Raw genomic sequence first — 24,728 nt, 5'->3', positions numbered from 1 at the left:
TGGTGTTGGCTGGTTATCTATTTAGTGCATATAACGTTAACGTTATTTGACCGTTAACGTTACCCACTTAGCTAGTCAACAATACCTCTGCCTAACTTACCAGGTCTACCAACTACAAACATGAACTCAGTTGTATTTAACACGTCACACTATTAAAAATAAAGTAAATGTTCAGAGGTAATGTTCCTTATTTGCCATAGCTAAGTTAACTAACGTTAGGTAAGCTACCTTGCAGCCAGGACAATTGTTTACTCTAGCTACAGGTGTGTGTGTGTGTGTGTGTGTGTGTGTGTGTGTGTGTGTGTGTGTGTGTGTGTGTGTGTGTGTAGCGTTATGTCATAGCTGTTCGTTGTTTAACTGCTACATAGCTAGCTAACGCCGCAATTCACAAACGACAACCTTAGCGTTTACTTTGACTTCCCTTAATAACAGACTTACCGTTAATACACAATAGAATGTCAGTAACATAAATTAGTTATTACCAGCTAACGTTACTTACTCAGTCAGTCGGCACAGCAGCAGCAGTCTTGTGTGACACGCCGATGCACAGTGACTGTTCCTATGCAGCTCTTCCCGTTATGTTTAACGTCAGCGAGCTCCGATGACCAGCTACTTTCCGCAACACCTGAGACGGGTGCCTCGCTAGCTACCTAGATAAACACAAGACCAGGCAAAATGTGGCATGCTAGTGTTAGCTACTTAATGCTACCTAGCTAACAGTTAGCTAGATGAAGATGTGCCTTTCTCGTTATATGAACGACGATCGCTCCTATTGACTACACCTAAACCAGATCGAAGTGACAAGCGAGCGACAGTGACGGCGCTAAGTATCGAGAATGTTAGCCTAATAGCAAGTTTTATCGAGATAACTTTGCATGCAACCCAGCTCCTTGCATAAAAGTCAGGAATTTCGCCATCGCTTACAGGGTTCTGTGCGCATGCGTGTTACAGCATATCATGACGAATCCCAAATTCCAAGATAGCGAAGAGAAACATTTATACGGTAATATTTGTCACATTGTTTTTAATTCAGCTTGCATCGTGGTTGTGGTCAGCTCTCCGTACGTTACAATTATAATTAACTTCATAATCTTTTCATGATTTTAAGGAAGTCCTTAAGGTTGACGTGTCTGTAATCGGTTTGTTACAGTCACAGTCGGAGAAATATGTTTGTGGTGAAACGAAAAACACCTTTTTTGACTGACGTGGATGTGACCGTGTCAGGTTCGGTCCCGTCCTGCCGAACTACAGGAGTCTCCAGACGGCACTAAAGGCGGCCAGCTTCTTACTGGAAACGTCAGGTCCACCTTAACAGCATCATATCGTCTTTAAAGGGCATCTGCTCATTCATTTTACCGTGTTTCCTGTACGGAGAATATAGGCATTACTATAAATAGGTTATCAGTAAGTTAACTAGTAGCCTAGCCTAGGCCTAATCTGAAAATAAATAAATAAAAATAATATATATTTTCAACACTGCATTGTGTCCCCTATATCACTCCTTTCTTTCTTTCTTTCTTTCTTTCTTTCTTACCGTGAACCCTTTACTGAGAATATATATAGGCCTACCAGTAAATTAACTAGCCTAACCTGGAAATAAATAAATTAAAAATATACTTTCTTTCTTTCTTTCTTTCTTCCTTTTTTTTCATTCTTTATTTTTCTGTCTGTCTGTATATCTGTCTTTATTTCTGTCTGTCTGTCTATCTGTCTGTCTGTCTGTTTAAAGCAAGGAAGTGTAAAATGAGTAGCTTAAAAATGACATATTTAAATAACATGCTTTTATTTTACCCAAGAAACAAACACATGCACATACTTCTAGTCTTTAAAATACTGAGCTTTACATCAAAAGGTGCATATGGATATCGAAATGTATGTATTTAAAATATTACTTCGCAGTTTATTTTTTAAGGCACAATTACACTCACCAACACATATGAATGTAACAATTCAAATACAATATGAGGTTGTAAAATTAGAGTCCGTAAAGCTTTGGCACAAACAACTGCAAAGTATCATGCACTGACATGCATTAAGACTAAGCTATCATTGGCTCCACCTGCTGGTAGTTGATATATTTGTTAGTTTTACATTTATTGCTTATAAAATGTGATTAGAAATCCCCACAAAGAGCACTCTCCAGGGTTTTTAAACACAGTATTCAAGACAAGATGCTAATGATGGCGGTGCAAGTCTGTACAGAGAGAGAAAGTGCTTCTCAAACCAGTGTTAAGTTTGTCCACTCAGTCCTTTGCAGCCACAGAGTTACTGAAAATCTATATTTCTAATGGAAGAGGTGGGTTTTAGATGTGATGAGAAATGCAGAGAACATTTAGTGCCGGTACTGTGACAAGCGTGTATCAGAGAAATACACGTGAGATTAGGGTGGGTTGTGTAATACAAGCTAACATTTTACATGCTAAATGTTACTAAATGTCAATGTATTCATGTTGACATGCTGCTACCAGCATCCAAGAGGGCTGACTGAATGCACATTAACATGCAAATGAACATTAGCACTGAGTTCTGAGCACAGCTTGGCCAGAGCAGCCTGCAGCTCAGACTGATGAAAGGTCGAGCCAAGCCCGACAAAAGAGCTGAAACAGAGGTGTCCCAAATGGCCAACATAATTAACCCATTTCATTTACAGCATCTTTCCTCTGGCAACCCCCTCTTTACACTTTTTGCCCCATTTTTAATCCATCCAACAATTGTATTTTATATTTATACTGAACATTTGAGCTGCAAAGAGCATTTTTTCACCAAGTAAATACATTTTTTAACCAACGAGCTAGCCATTAGGGTCTTTTCTCCCCACACATATTAAGACTGTGTGACCACGTTTTAAGGTTAAGGTTTGAGTGAAGAACAAAGACCTTTCACTACGCATCTTCTGTGACAAATGCCATCTGAGTGGTGAGTGAAACTGGTCTGATGAGAACAACATTTCAAACACAGAAGTAGAACAGAAAACAAGATGACTTTTTACAAAAAAGTCAAATTTGCAAAGTGGAGTGTATGATTTAACAGTACCACTGAAATGTACAAAAACGAGATGGTGCAGGAATGGTTGTTTGAATCCAATGTTTGACAAAACATGTTAATACTGGAACAGATCAACAAAATCAGCTTTTACACAAGAGGTCAATTAGGAAAAGAATTTTGGTATGTTGCATATTTTAGGCTTGTTTGTCAGTAGTGGTCAATGAGTTTCATAAACCACATGCTCACTGTGGAAACCAGAGATAAGCCCTGCAGGCGTTTTTCGAGAAAGACTTGCGTAACAGGACAATCCCCCAAATTGTCTGCCAAGGTGCTGCTAAGCAAGGCACTAAACCCTGAACGGCAGCACCGGACCAGCTCATTTGCTAAGAAATCAACAGAAAACTTTTGGAAGGTATGTGGTGTGAAGCAGGGAGATACTGAAAAAAAATGGATCCAAAATCCCTTTTGACCGGACCTTGTCCAGGGGCGGCGGCTATAGAAGGGTGTGTGTGTCCCCCCCCCCACAGTGCACTAGGGTTTAGTGCTGTTAGTTAGTGCGGTCAATCTGACCTTGTTATTGCCATTGGATCAGAGTCACTTTGCTGCCTGTTCTGCCAATTTTCCCAGCCCTTGTCACATGACCAATTCATGTTTCTATGATGACTATCCAAAATTCTAATACCATGGAACCAGCACTGGATTTCTTTTTTTGTTGTTGAAAGTAGCAGACTGAGCTTATAGAAAATGTGTTTCATATTCTGATATACCATTTGTTTAAAATGAAAACAAGTGAAACTAATAATGAATGTGGTGTTTTATTTAGCAGAATTACATTATGTTCTATCCTATCCAATATTTCCTATATTTCTAAGTAGATTTTCAATTCTGTACTCTGATAAAATACAGTGTAGTTTAGTCTAAGGTTTTACATTTTGTGATATTAAATTTGAGGTAAGCAGGCCTACATACAAATTATAGGAGCTGCACAACATTTCTCCCACATCACATTACATTTGAATTATTTTGTTATTTTAATTTCTTTACTATACAATCAGTCGATCAGTACAAATGGAGATATTAATTACAAACACTTTAATTGTTAGTTTTTGTTTTATGGATTGTAGGCTTTAAAGACATTTTTCATCCATTTTAATTTCCAAACAGGATACATTATTGGAGTTTTAATTAAAAAAAAAAAATCTTTATTTGATTAGCATTTTTTTTTATGCAGCTAGCTGCTTCACAAAACACGATTGAAATGTTACAAAGTCTATTAGGCTACTAATAGCCTAGTTAGCTAGCTAATGGTAATATTTATTTATTTATTGCCAATAACTAACATTAGAAGGTCCCAGCTCCGACTTCCAGTGAATGCACCATCTGACTAAACGTTACAGGAAGTACGGTGGTGGTGTTGCGATCAAAGCTAACTGGTGCAAACACAGCGACTGATGTAAAGCCAGATCCATAGCAGACCGCCGAGATGGTTCCATCAGCGACTTGACCGGCAGGGAATATGTTGGCTGACAGCTTCTCCGTGTTTCCGTGTTCAGTGATTAGAAAACGACACCGCGGTGGAAGCACTAACGTTAGCTAGAACAACAGCAAGGTAACTAACGTCAACAGTTGGAAGCGTCAGCGGCTCCCAGCCTATGCTCCCAGCAGCAACAACACTCCTTACGCTAATTAGCTTAGCTAATAGTTTTGTCATTTTTTCCTTTGCGTAGTTTATGTGCATCCTCTTTGGTATTTGTTGATTTGAAGAAAGTGGCGTGTAACGTTACTGAAACGTTAGTTGGGGATGGTTAGGAGTCTGGGTTCATGCTAAGTGCAACTTGATGTTTGTGCTCGCTGGGAGACGATCGCTGTAGTTTTGACATATGTATGGCATGGCCATTTTAAGAGACACTTTTGAATATTGCTAATTATGAAATGGATTCAAATGTTTCCCGCCCGATGCTTATAATTCAGCTGATAATTGCTACGTAATTTCAATCCTATTAAATACGTTATAGTCTTAACTAGTCTGATATGAGTTTGGATGAAGGCAGCTTTACGCAATGAGACAAGGAGGTTTTATGAGCATATATTGATCACGGGTTGGGGGGGAACAGTCAAGATTATTAATAAGCTCCATTAAATACATGCCAAATCCACCCTTTTCAAATCTATTATGTGGGCATGTGTGCTGGTTAGTATATGCTACCCTTAGAAAATCATGACGTTAATTCAAAAGAAGAGGGCCCCCTTCACGTATGGTATCACAGATTGAACTGGATATATTGCATCAGGTTTTAGTTATGGTAGAGCAAAGAAAAATGTCGAGGTGACTGCCACACACTGTTAATGGGTTTACCTCAGTCAACAGCATACATGTTTTAATCTGTCTGCAAAACTGGCCGCAGGTCCCACCTGCTGTCTGTGCTGGGCACCTTTTTGAGGCTTGGAAAACCTTCTTTTTTTATGCATTGGTGGCTACAGACTGGACAATACTTAATCTCCAGTGTGCAGTAGTTACCCTTTGGCATATTAATTAAGCAGTCTAGTTTGCCTTGTTTTTTGGCAGATTTTGCCATTTGTCATCTTGTGATAACAGTACAATTAAAACAACAACAGAAATAGGAATTTGTATGCAATCGAGATTGTATTCACTGGAGCAGGAATGGCTTTAACATGACAACTGAACCATATTCCTGTTTGTAGGGCTGTGCTCGATTGAAGAAATTCTTAGTCAACTAACACTCCTTCAATTGTATCGACTAATCGATTGGTTGATTTAATTAACAGATCTGTAAATCTGAGTTTTTCCGCAAAGAGTCATGCAAAAGCACCACTTTAATTCTTGTGTTTACCAGAGATGTGCTCGTACGTTTCTTGGAAATAAGTCATTCAGCATGAAAAAAGCATAAAACTAAAATCGACTAAAGAAATCTAAGTCGACTAATCGACTAAGAGGGAGCAGCCCTACCTGTTTGACTGTGACTCCGCATTTTACTTTATGAATCTATTCTTTCTTTCAAAGAGCACCCAGAGTACAATGCTTAGGAGACGAAAGGAACATGTTCTTCCCATTGAGGCCTTGTCTTAACATATTCTGCTTTTGTACACCGTATTTTTTTCTTATTCACATCTGTTCAACTGTTTTCTCCTCATTTCACAGCTGAGTAGTATGCTGGACGTGGGAAAGTGGCCAGTTTTTGCGCTCCTTCCTCCAGAGGAACTCCGGCTTATTCGGCAGGCTTGTGTCTTTGGCAGCGCTGCAAACGAAGCCTTCTATGTCACAGTTAATGATGAGGTAACAGTTTGGGTTAAAGCAAGTGTGCTTTAAGCCTCTTGTTTACATGCTGTGTAGAAGATTTGTCGCGGGACCTGATGGACTAATCTTTCTTCTTTGTTTTGATTATTGTCTATTCAGAAGTGGGTAGAAAAAAAGTTGCAGGCCTCTCGTTCTGTGGTTGATACAAGGTGCAGGCCCAGGGATAAGCAGATAGAATGAGGCTATCTTTAGCCGTACAGGCCTAATACCCGAGCAAGCTCCATTTTTATCCTGACGAAAGGTGTAGGGCGTGCCACGTCTTGCCACTCTTGCTTACTCATTTGTTTGTCCCTGTGTCCCAAACTGTTTATGTCGCAGAGCAGTCAATTGTGGCGTAATAAAAATATTCTTTACAGATGTTAAAGATTACATTTTGGTTGCAGGTGTACTTCTATTTGGGGTGTGACTAACGCTGAAATGATTAATGCGTTAATTAATTATTTAGTTAGTCGACACAAAATTGACTCAAAATCTCTGCACTGGGAACTTTGTGACATTTTAGACTTTATAGACAATCGATCAAAATCAATAGACCGAGAAGCAATGATGAAAATATTGTTAGTTGCTGGCCATAGGGATTCAACTGGGACAATGGGGGGAAAAGATTTATTATAGAGTTCATATAGACTGTGAAAGGACTTGTCCCACTTTTGACTCTTCCATTATTTGAAATCATAATTATAAATCCTACTAACAAAGATATTATTTAGTCTCCTGCCCAGGACGTCATCTCACCAAATATGTTGTGTGTCCGTATTATCAGTAAACAACAGAATGTAGAATTTATGCATGATTTTTTCATTCTTTCATTCATTCTTTGTAGGTCTTTGCTTTGGGCACCAACTGCAGCGGCTGTTTAGGGCTTGGAGACCTTCAAAGCACTATTGAGCCGCGCCGGATTGATGTCCTGTGTGGAAAGAAGATTGTGTCCCTAAGCTATGGAACAGGACCACATGTGGCTATCGCTACTGCAGGTAATCCAGGTATTTGTCCCCGACGGGACATGTCCTCAGGATGCAAAGCAATGCCATTGCGCATGCAAATGTCTAGACTCTGGTTTTATGACTATGTTGTGTCATCGCTGCCCATACACTATCAAAAACCGCCTAATTTAAAACAACAGTGCAAAATGAAATTTTAAATAAGAGCCTTAATAACTTGAATTCATACGGGTGTGACCTGAATACACTAAATGTTCTGCAAATTAATTTGGCTTTCAGCTAAGGGCAATTGGTCAGTTAAAAGTGACAGCTTTGTATGCTGACATTTAACAGTTTACCGTGTTTTGCGACAAAAGTGGCCTTGTTGTTATCGTAAACCAGCAGTCGCACAATGACGTATCAAACGGTGGACAATTATTGTAACCCCTTACTGGCAGTGTTGGGAAAGTTCACTTTCTACATGAACTAGTTCATAGTTCATAATTCAAAATTTTGAACTAAGTTCACAGTTTCAAAAATGAACTAAATTCATAGTTCTTTTTTTCCATATGTTGCTTCAGTTCAATGCGCCGTTTGTGGCTGAAGTGCAGATTTTCTTTTTGAAAGCCGGCGGGTAAAGTTTGCACAGAAATGTAAGATTTTTCCCATCCTCCCCGACCTTTAACCTTATAACTGGTTTAAATGATCATAAGACACCTCCATGCTGCTTTTTGTTTTGATGACACATACGGTGGTGCGACACTGGTGGCTGGTGTTGCCAGATTGGGTGTTTTTTCCACTACATATGAAGGCCTGTTTACGGTGTGTTTTAGCCGGGTTTTCGCCTGGAAGGCTCTATAGAAATCTGGCACCCTATTGAACGAAGTTAAACTGAGAGAGCGTGCCGTCCACAGACCCCAGAATGAACGAGTTCACAGTAACGTTCATCAGGCAGTGATACAGTACGTTCATCAGGCAGTAATACAGTACGTGTTCAGGCACAACACTGCTTACTGGTCCAATGGGTGCTTGGCCATATATCAATTCACATAGATAATGTGATTGTACAAACATGGATTAAACAAAAAGATGCATTTTGTTTCCAACCAGTCAGATTTCAAGCGATAGTGTTTTTTTGAGTGTTATTAACAGAACTTGAACAGCCTCGGGAAACATCACAAATATTGTGGATTTACTTGTTGTCAAGTGTCCGTCCGTGCATTACAAGACACGTCAGTTTTTTGTTCACATTTGGATCCCATTTGGCCTTTTTACTCTGCTGTAAATCGTGTGAAGTCGTTTGCTTCTTATCTATTAATAAAACATTAACCACTGAGACAACATGAATGAAGGTTTGCCTGCTGCTTCATAGATGGAGAGGTGTTTGCTTGGGGCCACAATGGCTACAGCCAGCTAGGCAATGGGACCACCAACCACGGAATGACCCCTGCCCTGGTGTCCACCAACCTCCTCAGCAAGAGAGTGACAGAGGTGGCCTGTGGCTCCCACCACACTATTGCCCTCACAACTGATGGCGAGGTAACCGATCGTCAGTCGGGTCCTTTTCGTGAGATTTGTTCTGCTTCATCTGTGTGTTTCTTTGGACAGTGGGACAACTCTCTCTCTCTCTCTCTCTCTCTCTCTCTCTCTCTCTCTCTCTCTCTCTCTGTGTGTGTTCAGGTGTACGCATGGGGTTACAACAACTCAGGCCAAGTAGGTTCGGGGTCTACTGCCAACCAGCCGACACCGCGCCGCGTTAGCAGCTGCCTGCAGAACAAAGTGGTGGTTAACGTAGCCTGTGGTCAGCTCTGCTCTATGGCTGTACTAGACAATGGAGAGGTAATGGGTCACATTACTCTGCAGATGTTTAGCACGAAGAAGTGAATCAGTGCTCTCAGGAGTCAACTTCTTTGTCAATTGTTTTTTTTGTTTGGCTAACGCAAATGTGTATCACACCTCAATAGAAGATGTCATGGCTAATAATTTTATGTTTTATTTCTTTTTCTCCTTTTTATTTTGAAATGTATACCAATTTTTGTGTGGCAGATAATTTGTAAACCCTGTCCCCATGTTCATCGCAGGTCACAGTAAATGCTTTTCCTAAAATGGGGACATCTAAGAATGTACATATGCATGTATGCACTAAAAAAAAGTGAAGGAAAAAAGTGAGAGAAAATGCCAACGAGCTGCTGATACGTTCGATTTTTAGAGATGCACCGATTACAACTTTCTAGGCCGATTCCAGTTTCCGATTTTCTTTGAGTCAGGCCAGCCGATACCGATTTCAGACGATTCCGATTTCATATTTTCTAATCACTTTACAGTACACGTCCCTCCTTGAGAACTGTAACTCGTATAACTTGTCAGTTAATTATAGTGTTGACCGGCATGAAATCGGCATATGTCAGACTGACCTGCTGGTCGCCAGTCATGGCCGTGCAGGTGAAAACCGGCCAATTCCGGTCACCGGCCAGTCTATCAGTGCATCTCTACCGATTTTTCAAATATGCATACAGAACACCACCGCCCCACCAATGCCTTGATATAGTGTGTGCATAATCTGAATTTGTCCCCTGTGCGTAGATCTATGGTTGGGGCTACAATTGCAATGGACAGCTAGGTTTGGGCAACAATGGAAATCAGCAGACCCCATGCAGGATTGCTGCTCTCCAAGGTGTCAACATCGTCCAGGTAAGAGCCTAGGGACAGATAAATCTCATAAAGCTCTGTTTTTCGATTATTTATATCAGTTAACGTTCAGCTTAATTACATTCATCCTTCCCATATACAGGTTGCCTGTGGATATGCACATACATTGGCACTTACAGATGAGGGGATGGTTTACGCCTGGGGAGCCAACTCATACGGGCAGTTGGGAACAGGCAATAAGAGTAACCAAGCTCTCCCCACTCTGATAAACACAGACAAGGAGAGGTTAGTACTTTGTTTTAAGCCCTTGGCCTCTCTCTCCCACCACCACAGGTCACTGATGGCCGCATGAAAAGATCCTGAGAGATTTAGGGCCCTATTTTAACAATCTGAGCGCACGGCGTGAGGCGCCTGGCACAGGTGCAAATCCACTTTTGCTAGTTTGACGGTGGAAAAAAGAGTCTGTGCACCGGGCGCGTGGTTCTAAAGGGTTGTACTTAGTGTCTTCATTAATTCATAGGTGTGTTTTATGCGTAACATGCAATAAACCAATCCGAGATCATCTCCCATTCCCTTTAAAAGCCAGGCGTGTTTGGACCTTGGTGCATTGCTATTATGATGGAGGATTTGCACCGTAATATTTTTATTTGTAATCGTGTGTGTGTGTGTGTGTGTGTGTGTGTGTGTGTGTGTGTGTGTGTGTGTGAAACAAGCATAGTGTGCGTGCGCTGTGCACAAGCCTAGGCGCATTTTACTAATTTGCTGTTAAAATAACAATGAAATGCTGCGCTATTGACTTTAGACCAGGTTTTTGTTGGTCAGTGGCGCGATCACTTCCCGCTGCCTCAAGACAGCAATACGCCAAGAATGCACCTGAACACACCTCCCTGTAAGACCAGCACGCCAAGAATGCACCTGAACACACCTCCCTGTAAGACCAGCATGCCCAGAATGCACCTGAACACACCTCCCTGTACGACCAGCACGCCCATGGACGCAAAAATGGGCGCAGGTGCATCGTAAAGACACTTGCGTGGTGTTTGCGCTGCGCCGTGCCGCACCGGGGGCAAGATAGGGCCCTTAGTTGCTAAATGCCTCAAAGGCATTGTTTAATCATCATAGAGTAAAAAGAGATTGATTGCTGACTTTGGAGAAGTAGTGCTCATTGTAGAAATCTATTTGTCTGATTGAATGCCTTCCTTGCCTCTTTATTGGCCATATTTGACATATTTCAACTTACAGTCAGCATGAGAAGGCTGTACATTGGAAGTAATTTAAGGTTTGAATTCTGTTTGTGTCACTAGGATGGTGGAGGTAGCTGCATGTCACACCAGCCACACGTCAGCTGCCAAGACCCAGAGCGGGCAGGTTGTGATGTGGGGTCAGTGTCGAGGTCAGGCTGTGGCCAGCCCCCACCTCACCCATTTCGGAAGCACAGACGATGTGTTTGCCTGCTTCGCCACACCAGCAGTCACGTGGCACCTCCTCTCCGTAGGTAAGCGTGTTTAATGAAAAAAATAAATAAAAGAGCCCAAGAGTTTCCTAAACATCCTCAACTAGAAGTACACTCGGAGAGCGTAGACCTCCGCCATGCATGCCCTATCTCACAATGTTAATGCAGCGTGAGTTTTCCCAGTCTGGAATTCCGACAACATGAATGCAGCACAAAAGCCTTATCTCGCAATGTTAACGAAAGTGAAAAATGATTTGTGGATTCGCTCCAAAATGTGAGGGCTTCTTACGTGGCCCATGCTACACCCTTCCACCAGGGTTCATGAAAATCGGGCCAGTAGTTTTCCCGCTATCCTGCTGACAGACAAACAAACTAACAAATCGAAAACATAACCCTTCTTGCTGGAGGCAATAACTAAGGATTTAAAATGTTTAAAAATTTTAAAATTTGCCCCATTTACCCTGTTACTCGTCAGAGGTAAACATACCACATGGTCACATGTGTGTCATAGGTACAAATTCCTGGAAGTGGTCTAAGAAGTAAACCGGAAACTCTGTTTCCTGTCCACGTCAAACAGTCATATGTTTACCTATTGATCTCATTTGAAACTTTTGATCTCAACTCAAACTGAGGAGCATTGTTTACACTCCATTTTGGAAAGTTATTGGCATCCCTCTGAAAAACCAGTTCACAGTCACTAACAAGCCACTGAAATCATCAATGCAATTCGTTTCTGTCTGTCGTTAACTGCTCAGCCAAAGTGCTAGAGCCGGGGGGGGGGCAAACTGATTGTGGGTCGTATACAGTAAAATATAAGCATTCACAGCCAAACAGTACATTTTCAACCAGTTACACTGCAAGACCATCTGCGTTTCGAGAACAGAAAACCCCATGTGCCATAGAAAATTCCTCAAACACTCGCACACAGTTTAAAGGGGTAGAATGCAAAACCGATTTTATCCTTTCATAGTTGATAACGACAGTTCAGTGGGTAAATAGGACATACATATGAGCTCAAAATCCCATTCACACCCCTTTACTATGAAAATCTCATATTTTGAAACTGCCGCTGAAAACGAGCGAATCTCAACAAAGCTAGTTGCTTACGTAAGCATCTCAAAATCCGGAACCTTTGTCACAGCCGGTCACTTCTTCTGAATATAGGTCACGCAGATCTCTGCTATTCCATTACAAAATTCACTTCTGAAACTTTTTTATGCAATAAATCAACTATGTAAAGCTCAAATATGGGCCGTTTTACAAAAATGTATGTCTAATTGCAAATTTTGTCCGACTGGGTGTCGGACTTCAGCGGCCAGTGCTGCATGTGTTGTTGCCTCGCCGCCCGGCCTGCCTTCCTTCACAGACCCCGGCCTGCTGTGTGCTCGATTGAGCTCCATTACGGCTGGCAGCCCACGGCACTTCATACCCGCGCAAAGTCACCGTTTTGTGGGCTAATGGACTACTAAACGCTGGTGCTCTGACAGAGCTCCAGGGCCTGCAGTTCCCCTCTTCCTAATGCCAGGTGTGTGTGAGTGAGAGCGCGGTCAGCGAGCTTGTTACGCCAGTAATCTTTTACCACAAGTTTCAGTTAATCTTATAATGTGTGTAATTATAATGTGTTGAGTTATTTAAACAAACGGTCGGTGAAATACACGCCTCTTGTCCGCGAGTCTCATTGATAGAGCCTGCGGCTGGATGGAGCTAGCTAGCCTCCTCTTAGAATTCCTCTGGAATTCACAAAAATTCATTAACTTGAAATCGGACACCGTTGTTAGCTCTATAAGACATTTAGTTAGAAGTTGTATAAGTGGCGTGACGAAATTCAAACTGTAAATATACTTGGAATTACGCCGAAAATGAAGCTAACTATCCGTGATTTGTAGCTACGCACAGCTAGGATTGAAGGGACAGTCGCGGCTAACGAAACCCTTACAGTTCACAAATATTCATTAACTTGAAATCGGACACCGTTGTTAGCTTTATAAGACATTTAGTTAGATGTTGTGTAAGTGGCGTGACGAAATTCAAACTGTAAATATACTCGGAATTACGATTAAAAATGAAGCTAACTAGCCGCACTCTTGTACACATAGGATTGTAGGGACAGTCGCAGCTAACGAAACACCTAGCTAAACTTCACAAATATTAATTAACTTGAAATCGGACACCGTTGTTAGCTTTATAAGACATTTAGATGTTGTATAGCTAAGTGGCGTGACATTGTGTGTAACATGTGGTAAGAGATTGCTGGTGTAACAAGCGCGCTGACCGCACTCTCACTCTCACACAATGGGCCATTTAGCTAGCAGGAAGAGGGGAGTTACAGGCCCCTGGAGCTCTGTCAGGGCTGCCAGCCTAACGGAGCTCACAGCAGGCCGGGGTCTGTGAAGGAAGGCAGGCCGGGCGGCGAGGCAGCAGCACCGCCGCTGAAGTCCGACACACAGTCTTACCATATTTGCAATTAGCCATCAATTTTCGTAAAACGGCCCATATTTGAGCTTTATATAGTTGATTTCTCACATAAAAAAGTCTCAGAAGTGAATTTGGTAATGAAACCTTGCAGTGTCTGGCTCAACCAATCAGCGCGCAGCTCATCTAAATATTCACAAGCATACCATATTTGGAAGAAAAGCTCTTGTTACCAATAGGGCCAAAACACAGGGATGCATAAGGGCCAATAAAATATCAACCAGGCCATTTTCAGCCCAACCAATGTTACATACCCCACTAGGAGACCATAAGGAACAGTGTGAAATACTCTATATAATCATTCTCTTACCGCTTTAATGTTTGATATTACAGTAGTTTATTGGTGTGACCGCATAATACAAAAAGTATTTCTGTATCTGCTGCTCTGACATTTAGTTTAAATGAATTAAGTACTTTACCACTGGCATTAGTTTGGCCACCCCTGTAGTAGAGGAACAAATGGCGTTTACCCACTGCTAGTACCAGCTCGGCTCGGCTCAGCTCAGCTTGACTCGTCTGCGGTGCCCTGTCCTCCGATTTTCCATTGCAGATTTAGTACCGGCGAGCGTGGCTGGTCGTCCTAGCGACGCGGCAGGAAACTGCCGTGACCAAACGCAACACACACACAGACAGAATGTCGAAGGTGTGTTGTTTTTGACACTCGGCATGTGGCTGTTGCCACAGCCAGAAGACAAATTTAGTTTCAAAAGAAGCTGGAGGCAGCAAAAAAAACCACCGCTTCATAATGGAAAACCCCAAAAGACGAGTAGAGGCGAGGCAAGCACCTACCATGTAATGGAAAACTAGTGACAACAGTTCAATTTGTTGTCATTCTTTCATTTTGTCATTTACTCGTTCTTTAAAAAAGAAAAACGTTCTTTTCTTCTTTTTTTGCCAGATGGTGATGACTACCTGACTGTTGCCCAGTCTCTGAAGAAGGAGTTTGACAGCCCAGAGATTTCTGACCTAAAGTTCTTGGTTGATGGGAAGTGTATCCATGTTCACAAAGCCCTGCTGAAAATCAGGTACAGAGAACAAGGCCAAAGTATTTAACTTCAATTTTATTTATAGTATCAAATCATAACAAGAGTTATCTCAAGACACTTTACAGATAGAGTAGGTCTAGACCACACTCCATAATTTACAAAGACCCAACAATTCAGTAATTCCCCCAAGAGCGAGCATTTAGTGCGACAGTGGCGAGGAAAAACTCCTTTTTTAGGCAGAAACCTGGGACAGACTCAGACTTTTGGTAGGCGGTGTCTGACGGTGCCGGTTGGGGGTGTGATGAACAGTGGCAATAATAGTCATAATAAAGATAATGCAACAGTGACTAGAAATAGTAGTTGTAGTAGTTCATGGTGTAGCAGGGCATAGCAGGGCACTGCAGGGTATAGCAGGGCACTGCAGGGCGTAGCAGGGCAGGGCACTGCAGGGTGTAGCAGGGCACTGCAGGGTGTAGCAGGGCATTGCAGGGTGTAGCAGGGCATAGCAGGGCGTAGCAGAGCATAGCAGGATGTAGCAGGGCAGGGCGTAGCAGGGCAGGGCACTGCAGGGTGTAGCAGGGCATAGCAGGACGTAGCAGGGCACTTCTGTAAAAAGAAATGTGTAGTCCTATTTCAGTTGTGGTCATCATCATTTTCTCACCTTTTTAGTTTTTGCAACTTAATGTGTACTTTTTGCATGCTTTGTTAATATTTTCCAGTGTAGTGTATGTAATAAATGGGAGTCTATAAAAACTAACCAAAGAAACAGAGTTCCCATCCAGTGGCATGACATTTTGAGCAGCTGGTGTGAGTCTGGTGAGGTGTACAATGTGTACAAGCATTATGAACTGTACCTGCTCACACACAATATTTCATTTTGTTTACAATATCTTCTTATTGTGATTCCTATGTACATGATGATCCTAATACAGGAAGTGAAACTGTCTCCAGGTTTTCTTCTCTGATGTCAGGTCACTAAGCTCTTTTCTTCTTTGCTCGACTCGACTTTTAAGAGCCAATTTTCTTTTTCTTCCTCAGCAGAGCAGCCTGCTTCTCCATCCGGACTTTCAGTTTTGTCACATGAGTCTGTTTTTCACATTTAGAGGTTGTGCTTGGCCATGGGTAATGAAGGTGCTTGGTATACCACAGTCAGGGGAACAGGTGGTGTTGCAGAATTGTGTGATTGTTTTATAGGGCTGAACGATTTGAGTTGGGGGGGGAATCTATTTGCTATCATGTTTAAATAAAGTAATAAGATGTAAATGAAAGATCCATTGAAAATGGGACATTTATGTAAACAATCAGTGATATGGAACATTATTATTCTAGCATTTATCTTGTGAAAAAACAGTAAATCTAATAATAAAGAGGAATAAACATTTTTAAACCAAATGTTACACCAAACATTCAACTAAATATTTCACATTTGATTAATCGCGATCTTCACGATTAGCTAACCGCATTCTTTCTAATCACGATTTCGGTTTGAAAAGGATTAATCGTTCAGCCCCAGTGTTAATTATAGAAACAATTTGTTTGTTTTTCATACATTTTACATTTCGTTAATTGTGACGCCACCGTGGTAACAAACCCACTCCTACACCTACTGCATGCTGCGTTGCCTGTATTTAAACTCCATCTGTTAGACCGCGTTTCCTCTTCTTTCCTGTTAATGTCACGGGGAAGCTAAGGCAGACCTATTGTTTCCTGCTTTTCTTTTTATAACTGCACTTGGGCACAAAGCATCTGCATTCCAGACCCCTCGCTCTTTTGCACTGTCAGTAGGAAGGAGCCAGACTGTCTGCGACGTCAGCGCCTAGTGCACACGCTCGCACGGATGTGGGACAGATTAAAACGCGTGCTTTGCCAAGATCACGTGCAAATGGCACGTTTTTGAGATGCACTTCTTGAATGAAGACTCAGTTGTTTGTTCAACCGTGTCCTCAGAAGAGACAATAGCAAGGCAGTGTTCTGAGCCAGTACAGATTAGCAGGGAGGGGAAATGGTAATCCGTATGTATAATGCAGAGAGCCAGAATAAGGAAAAATACTGTGGGCTATTAGTTGATCAGTTGTTGTTGGCCAAGTGCCTCTGCTTTGCCTCAGGGCGTGTATTTTGGCATTAAGAGTGAATCTTAAGTTGGATCACAAGAATATATGAATATATTTCATTTACAGTTTCAATTACAGTACATTAAAAAGACCCATTACTGTTTCTGTATACTTGTTCAGAGTTAGACAACTCTGGAGGTTTGAGATAGTATGGTATGGGAGAGAAAACATGACTCATAAATAGTGAACGCCAATGATTGCAAACATGAATAGAAATGAAGAAGTGTACTTGTTTGCATTTTAAAATAGCATGGCAGTGTTTTTTTGCAGGTCTCACTTCTGTAAATACTAATCATGTATATTTCCTATTACTTCTGAATAATTTCTAAAATGATGCTGTAGCGTAGGGCTGGGTGATAGGGATAAAATCAAATATCACAATATTTTTGACCAAATACTTCGATATCGATACCGCACCGATATTGTAGTGTTGACTATTGGTGCTTTCATAAAATATACACAATGAGATTTTTGATAAATAATTATCAGTAATGTGGATATAATGACTAAGTGGGTGAAGGCAAATAATAGAACGGTTACCACAGTCTGGTAAGTTCAGAAAATGACATCCCTTTATTGTAATGCAGCCTTTCAAACCAGGAAAAGACAGCACGTATGCCATATTACGATATAACTATATTCAAAATCTAAGACAAAATCTAGTCTCATATTACAATATCGATATAATATTGATATATTGCCCAGCTCTACTGTAGCGTTTCCGATTTTTGCAGTTCTTTATAGGGAGCCACTGTTTCCATTGATTACTGTATGAAAATTGAATTGGCAGGCTCTCGCTTGAGTCGTCACTTTGACAACAAGTTAATTGCGAGCCTTGGTTTAAGTTCTTTGGAAAATAGGTTTTTGAATCACTGCAGCATGATTTGGAAAAAATATCCGTAGTGTCAGGTACGCATTTAAAAAAACAAAACAAATAGGCAAACACATGCTAAATCACCTGTGTGGTATCTTTTAACGTGTCACTGGAGTAGTCAGCACCTTTTCTTCCCTCTCCAGATGTGAGCATTTTCGTGCACTGCTTAATGAAACGGAGGAGGAGACCATAGAAATCCACCAGTTCTCATACCTGGTGTACCGAGCCTTCCTGGAGTACCTCTACACAGACACCATTAACCTGCCACCAGAGGATGCTATTGGTAAGCCCCAGACACGGACCACCGTCCTTCACACAGTGAAAGTCAGTGCAGAAGTCCTGAACACACTCACCTGTGTGCTGTTCTTGTGTGCGCAGGGTTGCTGGACTTGGCCACGTTCTACCGAGAGACGCGGCTGAAGAGGCTGTGCCAGGAAACGATCAAGAGGGGCATTTCTGAGGAGAACGCCATCACTCTGCTCTCTGCCGCTGTCAAGTATGAGGCTCGGGTAAGCTTATAGCCCCCCTGACACACTGTCAAACACCATGGTGGTGAGGGGGGGGCCTTCTCAGTAGCTAGTCAGTTATACTCCTCAGCAATGACCAGACAGCCCTCTTCATTTTTAGGACCTGGAGGAGTTCTGCTTCAAGTTTTGCATCAACCACCTAACAGCCGTCACGCAGACCCAGGCATTTGCAGACATGGACCACGACCTGCTTAAGAACTTCATTAGTAAAGCCAGCCGCTACGGGGCCTTCAAAAACTGACTAGAGCGGGGCCCCCGTAGCGACGGACTCAACACGTTGAGGTTTCAGCCCACCGAGGTCCTGAGATCCGACCCGAGACCACAGCACACGGCAGGCTGATCAGCACTTCAAAGCCTCGTTGCTGGGGCTGTTAACCACCGCAGAGGCAAAGGGTTTCAGGTTTCAGCCTCTAACTGAGGGCTTCTGTGTTACTGCCCTGAACCCAACCCAAACACACACACACAAGTTGCTTTTGGGGAGTAAATATCGGGTTACCCCACTTGGTCAGTCACAAGCAGACATCGCAGAGGCTGAATAAGAAAGATGCGTTGCTGACAATAGGCTTGGCTAATTAAGGCGTCTGATTTGTTTGATCAAGCTGGTCGACAGGCAGATGCCTCGCAGTGACAGGATGCCTGGACATGCTGAATGCTAAACCTAATTCTTTGCAATAAGTAATATATATTTTTTGTTTTTTTATCACAATGCCCTTTAGCAGTTAGTAAAAGAAATAATCAATAAGTATATCGTACTGTAGCCATGAATTGACCCTTGATTCTCAAACGTTCCTGATTGAGAAGTAATATTTAATAAGGGGAGAAACACAAACTGCTCTTTTTCTTTGTTTTATACTGTAGTGTTTCACCCTTTGCTATCCAAACTCACGGTTATTTTTTCATGTTTGTATTGACTAACATTTGCACTATTTTGCTGCCGTGACCTAACGCGACACACACACACAGGATGTCAAAGGTGTGTTGTTTTTGACTGTTACTTTTGGCCATCGTCAGCTGACTGATCTAAAAAGATGCAATCAGTTAGATTTATGAGAGATACGGACATCCTCCTGCATGTTTACTTGTGTTCAGATTCACCCTCTCTGTGCAGTAGGAAACGCTGTCTGACTTACACAAGCATACCGATTCCTGTGTAGCCTGTCGGTGATCTTACACCGTAGCTTTAGCCTATTTTACAGTCGTGTTTCATTGCAATTTGGTATGTTTACAAAAGTTTGGTTGTTGGATTTTTTTTTCTTTCTTTTTTTGTATATTGGCAGCATCTTTTTACAAGTATTTCTTTCCATCTCTCCCCTGGTAGCACCTTTGTGGTAATTAAATAGTGCTGGCTTGTGTAATTGCCAACTGACTGTTGAATATAGCCTCATATAGTCTCTTTAAATGTAGTTACCAGATATTTCCACATTACATTTCTACATCCGTCTAAATAAAATGTAACAAAATGCTTTTACTTCAACAAGCCAATTATTGTGTTTTTTTTAAACATTTTGATAATTACTAAAAAGAAATGCCTGTGTTCTCATTTTGTATGGAAAATGCTGTAATCTGCTGACAGCGGCATCTAATGTTAACATTTGATAATCTAAAATGTATTAAAATGAGCAACTACAGAATTTGATGTATGTTATTGTTGTGATTGGTGGCCTGTATGTGGTGGAATAATTTACAGCCTTGACATACTACACAATGTTAAATACTGCACTTCATATTCAGACCATGCAATATTTGGGCAAATGTAGAGCTAGCCGCACACACACACACACACACACACACACACACACACACACACTCTAACTCTGTGTTTTACCAATAGGTGCTCTAAGCCATCAGGGGGCAGTGTGTTGTACTTGAATATTGTTTCCTACTCATGCATTTCTGTGCAGAGAACCCAAAGTACATGTTTAGGTTTTCACACCTTCCTCACTCTGCTGTCAAATGCAGAATGTTATCTTATGAGTTCTTATCTGCATTATACAGTTCCTCTGACTCAAGGCAATGTGCCACTCTGTCCAGTGAGTGAAATGCAAACAAATGAAACTTGCACCATGATTTGTTTTAAAGTCCTTTTAATACTTAATACACAACTCATCATGTTTTTTGCTGTTATGTGATTTACACAGGAAGCGGAGGCAATGATTTGCACCGGTGCAGGTTGTAATAGTATGACTCATGTCAGACACACTTTCAAAGTCTTCCTGCCAGAGGAAGCTCCTGTTCATATCTGTAAGTGCAGCGTTACAGTGTCACGCCATCTGCTCAGACTTCTTTGAGATTTCAAATACCTGCCAGGTGTGGTCAAAATAACGGGGACACCTTACAAGATATGGCAATCCAACGTAATTGGTGTGTGGCAAATATTACATTTGTGAAGTTTAAAAAAAGAGTTTTTAAAATTGAATGTGTTGGTTTAACTTTCATACAGTCTTGACTAAAAGGAAACCTAAGCTTCATAGTATGCTGAGCCCTAACGGCCAGTGTGTTTGGGCATATTGTGATGTAAGCCAGATCAGCAGCTCACCGACGATAATTCAGTTACTTGGTTTCAGCTGTTGGCTACTCCCTAAACAAATGCCTTTAAGGATAACGCCCACTGTGCTGTACAGTGTAGAAGACTATTTAGTGTAAGGCTCTCTGGTGATTTTGTCTTTTTATTTCACTTTCATTTTGCATTACAGTTGCCAGAAAACATAGATTTCATTTTGACCTTATTATGTTTCTCATATGGCAAGGGGCCTTTAATAGTATAGTATAGTATGCAGAATTAGGTCAGTCAAATTAATATATTAAATGGATAAAGCTTCAGACTAAACATATGTATATTGTCACACACAACTTAACATAGCTGACACACAGTTAAATGGTTTTACATGGGCAATAAGGAAGTGCACACAGCTGCCAACGGTAACTGGCCCTCTGCCACATAAACCCCACCCTGTGACCAAAATGTGATCCAAATTATGGATTTATTTGATCCCAATAAAGCCCTTTCATGTTCTTCCTAAATGAAATGGAGAAAGTACAGTACCTTAAAATTGTACTTAAGTGCTTTCCATACTTTCCACCAATTTTATTGCCTGTAACTCGAAATAAAGAATATCCTACATTATTTCTGCTTTTGGGCTAAAAAACCAACAACCTCAGTGTTGACAGGAAGTTGTCGGTTTGAGAGAAATGAGCTGCATCTCTTCTGGTTTACCATCAGCTGACACTATCGCTAACTTTGGCTTTAGACTTGTGTCTCCAGTGGTTGGTTCCTCTACCCACTGCTCTTAGATCAGAACAGATACAGGGCTTAAAGGGATACGCCACCGTTTGTTGAAATAGGGCTTATCACAGTCTCCCGGAATTAAAATAGCCCCACATCATCACATACCCTTCACCATACCTAGAGATTGGCATGGGGTACTTTCCATAAAATCATCTCTCAATGCAAATCAAACTAGCTATTAGGCTAACTGACATAAAACCATGCCAATCTCTAGGTATGGTGAAGGGTATGTGATGATGTGGGGGGGCTATTTTAATTCCAAAGGCCAAGGGAACTTTATCAGGATGCATAGTATCCTGAATCCATGAAATAACTGACCTTTAAAAATAAACATCTGCCTGCCTCTATGGGAATTTAAAATAGCGGTGGACTGACTTTTGTTGCCAGCGGTTTAGACATTAACGGCTGTGTGTTGAGTTATTTTGAGGAGACAGCACATTTACACTGTTATACAAGCTGTAAACTTAATACTTTGTAGCAAAGTGTCATTTCTTCAGTGTTGTCCCATTAAAAGATATAATGAAATATTTACTAAAATGTGAGGGGTGTGCTCACTTTTGTGAGATACTGTAGGTGGGCCAACGCATTTTTTGTGCATGCATTGTTTTAGTCCGATGCAACACCGGCAGCGCCGCCGCTAGTTAGCTTAGCGTAGTGAATGGAATCCTATGCCGGTTAGCATGTTGTGAGTAAAAGTGAGCCAACAAAAGACAAAAAAACAACCTAATTACTTGCACTGAGACAAAAAATGCGTTGGCCTCGGATCTCTGGCATGGGGTCGTGAGGAAAAAAAAAAAAAAAAAAAGGGAACTTGCATGCGGTTTAATATTCCAATCATATGAGAGGAACCAGCTCCAACTAACGCAGGGCTTAAAGTACTCTGGCCTGGTGCCGGATTTCTGGAGTATGACTATTTTAGAAAAATAAATACATTAAAAAGTCCACATGGGATTTGTTTTTGATGCGCTGGGTTGAACCAATCATCGAACTTCCACCTAGCAATGAAACGAGTTCTAGCCAATCACATGCAAAGTAGGGCGGGTCTTTGCCGAAAAGCAAGGGCGCGGTGTAGTCTCCGTGGTAACGCAGCTAAAAAAATGTTTAAAAAGTTTATCAAACTTGGAGCATGTAGATACAGCTTTAGTTGAGAAAGGAGTTAAAAACAAATGGCGCTGGGCATGAATAGAGGACAAGAGGAAAAGGGTGGAGACGGGAAGTCGTTTAGCACTTGGTGTCTCAAACTGAGGTGCTTGCTTCTGTAGCGCATGTTCAATGAAGACACTGTACGGCAGCAGCGGTAAGAAATGGCTTGCCAGTCATTAGATGCTAGTCACAAAGCTTCGGTCCGTGCACTCTGTCATACGAGTAAGTTACCCGCAACGACTGCTACCGCTGCGACTGCTCCTTCACTGACCGACCGTGGTTGTGATGTGCACGTTCATAGCGGAACATGATTAGTCATTAAAGATGGCTACTGTGTAAAAGCTATCTGAAGCCCAAACTGTCTTGACAAAGCTGTCTGTCTGGAATCAGCATGGCAGGTATTTAAACATAACGGCCTTGTCCCAGAGATAGACGTCTAGCTATATGAAAATCTAAACAATGCAAAGTTTTTAATAAATGTACATGAAGCAACTGATGTCAACATGGACAAAATCATGAATGTACTAATTTGCTTTTTTGATGATGACCTGGCCAAAGTAACAACACAACATGTAGAAAGTTTTGATTTCACACTTAGGTCTTACTTCTTAAAATATGAAGGTTTCAGGCTCAGGAGCTTTTATCACTTTAAGCCCTGCAGAATATATAACACCAAAACCTATTTTCATGGTTGCAATAATATGTTACTTCCCTTGTTTGAGTTTTCTGCTCAGGTATCTGTGAATCCTGTAACCATACATCAGCTGGCTTGTCTTACCCTCAGACATAACTTAAATACTCTGCATGGCTATTCCAGCACATAGTATCCTATACCTTGTTTTACCCTTGATACAAAATTGTATGATAGTGGTCTAGCAAGCCAACTGAGTCAGCATGAAAGTATGTAATGAAACATGTAAATGAATGGTGAAGGGGAGGGAAATGAAACCATTTGTGGCTGTTTCTAGTCAGTGATGAATTTCACACTTCAAATATACCAAGTGTTACCCATAAAATGGAAACAACAGCCAGGGTGTTGAGGGTGAAGCGGAGTTTAACTTAAAGGTCCCATGACATGGTGCTCTTTGGATGCTTTTATATAGACCTTAGTGGTCCCCTAATACTGTATCTGAAGTCTCTTTTATATAGACCTTAGTGGTCCCCTAATACTGTATCTGAAGTCTCTTTTATATAGACCTTAGTGGTCCCCTAATACTGTATCTGAAGTCTCTTTTATATAGACCTTAGTGGTCCCCTAATACTGTATCCAAGTCTCTTTTATATAGACCTTAGTGGTCCCCTAATACTGTATCTGAAGTCTCTTTTATATAGACCTTAGTGGTCCCCTAATACTGTATCTGAAGTCTCTTTTATATAGACCTTAGTGGTCCCCTAATACTGTATCTGAAGTCTCTTTTATATAGATCTTAGTGGTCCCCTAATACTGTATCTGAAGTCTCTTTTATATAGACCTTAGTGGTCCCCTAATACTGTATCTGAAGTCTCTTTCCTGAAATTCAGCCTTGGTGCAGAATTACAGCCACTAGAGCCAGTCCCACAATGAGCTTTCCTTAGGATGTGCCATTTCTGTGTCTGAAGCTATTGAGGAGGAGAGTGGGAGGGGCAAGTTGGAGGGTGGGGGTGTGGCCTTGACCAACCATTTGCCATTTTTCTTGTTTGAAAGCCATGATGTCTCTCTCTCATGGGTTGGCCATATTCTCTGGGCGGGCAAAGCAGAGAGAGGGGAGGTAACCTTGCTTGTAAGCAGATTCCAGATCGGCCCATCTGAGCTTTCATTTTCTCAAAGGCAGAGCAGGATACCCAGGGCTCAGTTTACACCTATCGCCATTTCTAGCCACTGGGGGACCATAGGCAGGCTGGGGGAACGCATATTAATGTTAAAAAACCTCATAAAGTGAAATTTTCATGCCATGGGACCTTTAATACTTTTGGTTTAAGGAACAGAACATTTACTTACATTACATGCAACATTATTTGCTGAATCT

At 41.5% G+C, this 24,728-nt stretch overlaps 2 protein-coding genes across 7 annotated transcripts in view; one reads left to right on the top strand and one right to left on the bottom strand.

Annotated features, from left to right (window-relative positions):
• fndc3a (fibronectin type III domain containing 3A) overlaps positions 1-1,343 on the bottom strand; it is a 65,890-nt gene extending 64,547 nt beyond the window's left edge. The window contains exons 1-2 of one of the 4 annotated variants that reach the window (XM_028570616.1): positions 1,192-1,343; positions 500-650 (exon numbers count right to left, since the gene is read on the bottom strand). The gene's annotated coding sequence lies outside the window, so the exon portion shown is untranslated. Of the gene's footprint in view, positions 1-499; positions 1,054-1,191 lie in introns of those variants that run through there. The other 3 variants (XM_028570625.1, XM_028570645.1, XM_028570635.1) reach the window with 3 other exon arrangements.
• rcbtb2 (regulator of chromosome condensation (RCC1) and BTB (POZ) domain containing protein 2) lies at positions 945-19,924 on the top strand. Of its 3 annotated transcripts, none has more exons than XM_028570667.1 (12): positions 945-1,003; positions 6,146-6,280; positions 7,125-7,275; positions 8,594-8,760; positions 8,902-9,060; positions 9,805-9,912; positions 10,013-10,155; positions 11,175-11,365; positions 14,694-14,820; positions 17,910-18,049; positions 18,145-18,275; positions 18,394-19,924. In XM_028570667.1, the coding sequence occupies exons 2-12, from the start codon at positions 6,155-6,157 to the stop codon at positions 18,532-18,534; spliced, it is 1,584 nt and encodes a 527-aa protein (XP_028426468.1). In that variant the 5' UTR covers positions 945-1,003; positions 6,146-6,154; the 3' UTR covers positions 18,535-19,924. The 3 variants fall into 3 exon arrangements, with proteins under 3 accessions (XP_028426468.1, XP_028426460.1, XP_028426477.1); XM_028570659.1 differs by lacking the exon at positions 945-1,003 and adding an exon at positions 4,365-4,594; XM_028570676.1 differs by lacking the exon at positions 945-1,003 and adding an exon at positions 4,365-4,594 and having other exon boundaries at positions 18,378-19,924.
• The last annotated feature ends 4,804 nt before the right edge of the window (positions 19,925-24,728 follow it).

The sequence above is a fragment of the Perca flavescens genome, chromosome 3 (genome assembly GCF_004354835.1).
Source record: "Perca flavescens isolate YP-PL-M2 chromosome 3, PFLA_1.0, whole genome shotgun sequence".
Taxonomy (NCBI): Eukaryota; Metazoa; Chordata; class Actinopteri; order Perciformes; family Percidae; genus Perca; species Perca flavescens.
The sequence above is the reverse complement of the archived record's forward strand: the minus strand, read 5'-3'. Positions and strand labels throughout refer to the sequence as shown.